Here is a 7,384-nt window from a genome sequence, read left to right as displayed (position 1 = left end):
ACCTAAAAAAAAAAAAAGAACATAAATAAAAAACTGAAAAAGAGAGAAATAACTTCCTGTGTTTTATTTTCGTTGACCTCTGTTACCTGGTTGGTCTTGCAGGTGTTTGATGGGAATCGTCAATCATCACTGAAAAGAACGCGTAAATGAGTACTCATGTGAATACGTGTGATGATTAAATTATAAAGATAGACGGAGAGACGGATATCTATAGGTGCACTAAAATATCAGCGTCTGCTGATTTGACCACAGAAGCTGTGCTTTACCTCAGATTGCGCAATCCCTCAGAAACTGGGTTGAGCGCGTTCCTTTTGCTTTTCTTATTGTCTTTCACCACTTTCCATACAATCAGTGGTGTATTTCCCGTATGTGTTGATCCAGTTTGATACGATTAAACAATGGGAGACGGATGCCGGAGCTGAGCAGGTGGCTTCAAACGGCGGGACAGAAGAAAACTCGATCTTCACACGCGGATAGACTCCGACATCCTGGACAACATGCATGTTCAACTGAAAGCTAGAGGTTTGAGCATTTGGAGGAGAACTTTTACAGCAAAGTCATGGAGATTTGTGTCCAGGAGGACAGACGAAAGGACTTAATTTGCAAGTGAAGGGTCCAAACATGTATTTCTATATTATTTTGACTTTATTTAAGACCGTGTTTTGTAAGAGGTTTGTAATTCATTTTCGGTGGACCCCTGCCTGCACAGGTCACACGTCTCTCAGACACCATTTTGTTATTTTTATGGGTTGTGTCATGTTGTGTTTGGATTAACAGGTCACCTAACGGTTGCCATGAAGACCTATGGGCGACATTATGGTATTTTCCATTCTCATGGTATATTAATCCACTAAGACTGTCTTTTGACTCTCATGAACAAGTTTAAAGGTGAATATAATTTTCAGTATGACTATCTTTTTTTTCATACTGATGGATAATTCATGTTGTTTGCCTATTTTCTCTAAAGATTTTATATTTGTTTGCAGTGTTTTGCTTCACAAAGAGAGGAGGACAGAGGAGAGGAGAGGTGAGGAAGAGTGAGTGAGAATCTCCTCTTTTGACAAATGTAAATACCCATTTCTGTCTTTCTTTTCATACTGATGCATAATTCATATGTTCAGCTTGATTCTTTTAAGATTTAGATTTTTTTTAAAAATTCATTTCACATTTGGATTTGTTTTTCCGAAGGGAGGAGGTGAGGAGGGGAAAGGAGACTGACTGACTGATCCAGAAACTGAAAGACGAGTGACTGACTGACTCACAGTGACACGAGGAGGAGCTCGGCCTCGCTGTCAACTGGCCAAGGCAGAAGTATCAAGATGTTTTTGTTTCAAAACCTTCCAGGGGAACAAAGACTTATTGGTTTCGCAATCGTCTTATGATATGAGCATGACCAAAATCTGAAACGGGCCCTTCTTACACGGCTGGCGTAAGGAGAAGGAGCTCCCCCTTAGCTTTGACCAGGACAAGGCCGAGCCCGTTACAATATTAATAACATGTATTTGCTCTGATTATGACGATCAAAAGATTGTCTGAGAATCACACTGTCTCTCGATTGTTATAGAAGAACTTATTAGGAATTAACCAGTAAAATGCACAATTATATCAAAGATTTGAAACTTTGAGACAGTCGCGCCTTTTCTTTTAAAGAAAAAGTGAACAACAGAGTAGCGTTCATGCATTTTTTATGGTTTTCAGCGGATCAGTGTTACAAATCACCTGCAATATAATTGTGTCTCCTGCTGACTTCTTGAAATTTCCTTTCAATATGAGGAGGAAACCGTCTTGAATAACAAATGCAAAATGAAGAAGTATGAGATTGTATCAGATTCATATCGTCACCAGAGAAGAAGAAGAAAAAGAAGAAGCAGAAGAAGAAGAAGAAGAAGAAGAAGAAGAAGAAGAAGAAGAAGAAGAAGAAGAAGAAGAAGAAGAAGAAGAAGAAGAAGAAGAAGAAGCAGCCTACAGATCGGTGCAGCTACGACCGTCATTTGTCAAATCTTCAGAGTGTTGTCTTGAAAGAGGAGAGGCAGAAATGACTTTGGACGCTTCATCCAGAAGTAAATAACTTTCATGTTTTCTGGCAGCATCATACTTTCTGTAACTTGTTCTGTTTGGGTACAGAGTTTTTGAAGTGCTTTGTTTTTTGCCAGAATCGGGCGGTGGGGGGGGGGGGGGGTCTGTTCAATTTCATCCAGAGACAGTGTGCAGGAAGGGAAATAAGCATCATTTCCACTGCTTGTTCATATTAATAACAATAATAATAATAATGTGTCTTTCTGAATTCTCCACACAGATGGAAAACTCTACAGACTGGTTGTTGTGAGCTTTGGACTCCTGTGTGTCCTACAAGCTGCTGCCAACATTGGACTGCGTCTTTCTCTCTGTGAGTGATGTTACATTTCTTCTCTTTTTTCACCCTGTGACTTACATATCTAAATTAACCGCTGCAATTGAATAATATTGGAACAACAAACACAAGCTATGTTAATCACTTTTCTATCAGTGGATCAAAGATAAAACAGCTTCTATATTCATGGTCCAGTGGAGGAGATGAGAGCATTATAATGACATTAAGCTGATATTATATAGTTTGTTCAGATCAAGCAAACATTGGATTAGGCTTTCCACTTTGAGGCACAAAATATAATGAAAGTCTTCTCACTTGTTTTTGTCAGTAAATGTGTATACATTGTAGTGTGTTTGTAATCTATTGAATACAGTTACAGATTTCTAACTATTTGGGTTTACAAACAAGACATGGTTATATATAAGGGACTGCAGCAGTTACCATGTAACCGACTCAGTTTTAGAAATGTATAGAAAACAGATCAGATGATCCACAGACCAAACGTACACATATATTGTGTCCAAAGGTTGAATCAACACAAGGGTGGGGATCTTTTCACATGCGACCATAACCTCTGTAACAAAAGTGTCTCTTTCAGACAGTTCCAGTGCAAAAATGCCAGATTTTCAGGCCATTATCAAAAATCTGACTGAAGAGAGAGAAGATTTAAAGAGGAAGATGAGCGCCTTCGGTGAGTCTGAAGATGAACCTGAATAAACCTTTAGACATTAACAGAAGGAAAAATATAGCAACATCATGAAAAGGTTATAAACAACAAATTTGACTAAAATGTGAACATTTATTTTTATGTTGTTTTTATCCTCAACAGATCAGTACTTGCAACAAGGATGGGTGTATTCTTATTCCAGTTTCTATTACATCTCTTCTAATCAGATGTCCTGGCAAGAGAGCAGAGATGACTGTCTGCAAAGAGGAGCAGACCTGATAATCATCAACAGCAAAGAAGAGCAGGTGTGTAAAGTGAAATCTGCTGGTCAGAGACACAAGAGACAACATGTGAAATCATATTAATGGTGATGGAAGGTGGATGAAATTGGTTATATTCACCTCATGTTTAGAAATGTTTTTCTTTCACTGTGAACAAGGAATTTGCAATACAATTCCAACGGCTCACATGGATTGGACTGACTGACAGAGAGACTGAGGGGAAATGGAAATGGGTGGACGGGACTGCACTCAGCACAAGGTTCATACATTACTTTTTTTCTGATCATTAATAATGTAGTATTGCTATATTGACACTATTTTACTGAATAAACTGGTAGCCACCTTCATGAACTCTTCAGACAGAAGTGGTATCACTCCACTAAGTGAGGAAGAAATCCTGCACCATCTTTGATTTGTTTTGGTATGTTGTTGATGTGTTGCAGTTGGAAGTTATGGATCACTTGGCTTTTTTTTTAAGGTGTAGTTCAAAGATTTGTGTAGTTTGTTGCATTGTTTTTAAGCTAAGTAATCACATCAGCTCAAAGGCTCTTCAGTTCAGTAATGTATTTGTGACTGAATGTTTCTTCATGAGCTGCAGCATTTGACCTTTTTTTGTTTCTTTGGTTGTGATTTTTCATTCAAAATATATTATGTGTTTGGTTTCAGCTACTGGAACGCTGGAGAACCCAACGGCCGTCATAATGAAAACTGTGCAGTTACATGGCTGTTTTCCAAAGAAAACAGCTGGAATGATACGCCATGTAATGTTAAAAACTTCTGGATCTGTGAAAAGGTGGTGGCTCTATAACTCTGCATCCAGACCCATCAGTGTTGCAATACACGATATTACAACATGATGTGAATGTTATACAAGCATACATCATTTAATCATCAAATAATAATTATATAATATAATATAATCACACAATTTCTCCTCGAAATTTTACATTTATCTTAGTTATTAGTCATTCTACACAACATTATACTGTTTTGTTCTACATTATTTTAAAGTGCACAGTATGCAAAATAATATACTGTATGTATATGAATGTATTTGTTGTCCATGTTTTTTTCTTAAATTGGTTAATCTAAAAACATGTTGCCTGTGTGTTTTGGTGATCTAATTTCTTTCCCTCTTTAAATTGAACTCTCTTCACCTTAAATTGCTCAAAGAAAAAAAAAACTTACATTGTGAGAAACAGGAAAGTCTTTAATCTGGATTTAACCTTTATAGCCCCATGCACTCCCAAAAACCTGCTGCACCCATTATCAGACAAGGAAATGGTAAAAAAAATTTTTTAAAAAAGGTCAAGTGACGTTTCCTACAAGATCTCTGGAACCACAACGTTGATTAACTTCATTTAAATTACTAAAATACAGTAATGACTTGAGGGAAGAGATCTATCCGAACAGAAAAAAAAATACCGTTAAGTTTATGAAATTACATAAAACCCCTAACCTCAAAAAACCTTCCAAAAGTTACTTTTCACCTTTCTGTTAATAACTACACTTCAGAAAGTCAAACAAATCGAACAAGGTATATTAGAAGCTTAGTGAATGTGTATTAGTACCTGAAAAGTCAAAGTTAAGCCGGGATGTTTTGTTTTCAAATGCCTTCACTCTTGTAGAATGCAAACTCGGGTAAATCTTTTCCTGTTTTGTTTTTTTGTTTTTCAAACGTGTCATACGTCATAAGGCGGGATTTCTGCAGATTTTGAATACAGGCTTCAACCAATCAGAGCATGTTTAGGCATAAAGCTTCTAACTTTTCCATTTTGAACCGAACAACACAGTGTTTTTGACTAAAATCGTTAGTAACAGGCCAAAGCTTTGATTTATTGTGAATTGTCTTGCAGATTCCGGTTCTTTAGGTCATTATCTTTCCAAAGAGGGGTGTTTCAACTCTGTAGGTTGTTGTTTAGGCCTTTCACCGTGGAGTTGAAAACACTCGGAGAGGCTCGAAAACGCATTGTCGGGAAATCCTTTTTTGGTCATGCTAGGTGTTCACAGTAATGTTTCAAATTTTGTAAAAAAAATAATAAAAAAAAATGTCGTTAAAAAAAATAAATCTTCACAATTTTTTGGGGAAAAAAATGATATAAAATAACACAAGTATTAGAACTCATTTGGGGTTCAAATCACTACTTGAACACATACCTGCTAAATTCTCGAAGCTCATGACCCGTGCAGGGCACTTTGGGGCTCGAAAGGATTTGAGGGTCTCAGCAGACCTGCAGCTTTCAGGGACTTTGTTCCAGATATGTGGAGCAGCAAAGCTGAACGCTGCCTCTCCACAGTTAGTTCTGACTCTTGGAACAGAAAGTAGACCAGAACCAGACGACGTGAGGGGTCGGGATGGTTCACAAGGTAACAGCAGATCACAAACGTATTTAGGCCCTCATAAACTATTCATTGCTTTAAAAACCAGCAGCAGGATTTTAAAGTAAATTCTTCGTGCAAAGACTTGAGAACTGGAGTGATGTGATCCACTTTCCTGGTCCTAGTGAGGACTCGAGCTGCAGCGTTCTGAATCAGCTGCAGCTTTTTGGTTGACTTTTTACAGAGGCCTGTGAACACACCGTTACAGTAGTCAAGTCTACTGAAGATAAATGCATGCATATGGTTCTCCGAATCCTGTTGAGACATGAGTCCTCTAACCCTTGATATATTCTTCAGGTGATAGTAAGCTGATTTTGTAATTGTCTTGATATGGCTGTTCATGTTGAGGTCTGAATCCATAACTACACATAGATTTCTGGCTTGCTTTTTAACATCAGTGATTGAAGCTGAGTGCTCACTTTCAATCGTTCGTCCTTGGGACCAAAAACAATTACTCCCCTCCTCTCGGCCGGATGCCACCAGCCTCGCCTCTGCATTATTGTGCATCCAGCCTGACCCTCCTAACCAGCCCAACCCTGTCGGCCCACATGGGGATTTCCTCGCAACAACAATAACCACACTTAGTTATAACATGACAAAACAATCCATGATAAAAACAGCCCCGCACGTCAACACAACGCCACCGCAGATGCGAAAACACAAAAATCAGCCAACTCACCAGATACTGATACACTTAAAGACAAAGTCCATCCGCCTCTCCTTGTTAACAAAAAGTTCAGCAACCCGGTTGTACAATTCATAAATGCGCTTCAGTTCCAGCAACAAGTGGCCTCTATTATTTTAGTGAATACTCTGCATACATGGGGCATAATCCTAGATTTCTGACTGACAGAAAACCTTGGGCAGGGTAAGATACCAATGCATTTCTGGTCGGCATCCATGGCAGTGGAAGAAATCCGCAATGCCTTTTTCTCAAGCAAGTTTTACCATATCACAGTGTAGTGGCCCCGTTGACTATTCAACCAGGCACTACTTGGCTAGAGGGGATGTAGCTCAGTGGTAGAGCGTGTGCTTTGCATGTACAAGGTCCTGGGTTCAATCCCCAGCATCTCCACCATTATTTTAGGGGCGGCTGTCGCTCAGGGGGATGAGTGGTCATCCCGTTACCACAAGGTAGCCGGTTCAATCCCCAGTCCCCCCACAGTTCACATGTCAAAGTGTCTCTGAGCACGACACTTAACCCCTCGTTGCTCCCCGGGCGCCTCACAGGGCAGCCCACTGCTCCTTCATCAAGGATGGGTCAAATGCAGAGAAGAATTTCCCCAAGGGGATGAATAAAAGTGTGTTTCTTTTTTTTTTGCTCACTTTGGTTTTCGTTCTGACACCTTTGAAATTAGAGACAGTGTCCAGTGGTTTAGTCCATCATGTTTATTCTTACTACAAATAATAACTTCCTCAGCAAAACGTAGTCTGGTATTCAGATATTAAAACAAACCATAACCAATGTTCCTTTTCTTTCGATACTGTCCCATACAAAGTCCCATGAAACGTTCCCATCAAACAGTCTCGTCACACGGGCTCCTATAACGGTCAAAAACTGTTTGCTTTCCTACAAATGAGCAACACCTGACCCCAATACCTCTCCTAATTCTATAGGACCCTCTATTGCGCCCTCAGTGGTGGGAGGTTCAACATAATCAAAACCTGCCAAATGGCTCTTACACACAAAAAGAAAATTACATGTGT

General features: G+C 39.2%; 1 protein-coding gene and 1 non-coding gene across 2 annotated transcripts; both read left to right on the top strand.

Moving 5' to 3' along the window:
- The first annotated feature begins 2,035 nt into the window (after nucleotides 1-2,035).
- LOC137795266 (C-type lectin domain family 4 member M-like) lies at nucleotides 2,036-4,106 on the top strand. The gene is made up of 6 exons (XM_068592636.1): nucleotides 2,036-2,060; nucleotides 2,297-2,386; nucleotides 2,949-3,041; nucleotides 3,180-3,322; nucleotides 3,457-3,557; nucleotides 3,965-4,106. Exons 1-6 carry the CDS (start codon nucleotides 2,036-2,038, stop codon nucleotides 4,104-4,106), a joined length of 594 nt encoding a protein of 197 aa, XP_068448737.1.
- A 2,574-nt stretch (nucleotides 4,107-6,680) lies between these two features.
- Nucleotides 6,681-6,752, top strand: trnaa-ugc (transfer RNA alanine (anticodon UGC)). The gene has a single exon. It is a non-coding gene; the product is annotated as a tRNA-Ala (tRNA).
- Nucleotides 6,753-7,384: the final 632 nt, after the last annotated feature.

This window comes from Clinocottus analis, unplaced genomic scaffold, assembly GCF_023055335.1.
Source record: "Clinocottus analis isolate CAN_PGR_092001 unplaced genomic scaffold, fCliAna1.0.p SCAF_27, whole genome shotgun sequence".
NCBI classification, from domain to species: domain Eukaryota; kingdom Metazoa; phylum Chordata; class Actinopteri; order Perciformes; family Cottidae; genus Clinocottus; species Clinocottus analis.
Note: the sequence above shows the minus strand (reverse complement) of the source record. Positions and strands in the feature narration are given on the sequence as shown.

What these genes read in the sequence shown, in the direction of transcription:
- LOC137795266 (XM_068592636.1), top strand. Translation starts at nt 2,036, where the DNA reads ATGACTTTGGACGCTTCATCCAGAA. An exon ending in TTTGGACGCTTCATCCAGAA is followed by an intron (nt 2,061 to 2,296) that starts GTAAATAACTTT and finishes TTCTCCACACAG; the next exon opens with ATGGAAAACTCTACAGACTG. An exon ending in GAGGAAGATGAGCGCCTTCG is followed by an intron (nt 3,042 to 3,179) that starts GTGAGTCTGAAG and finishes TATCCTCAACAG; the next exon opens with ATCAGTACTTGCAACAAGGA.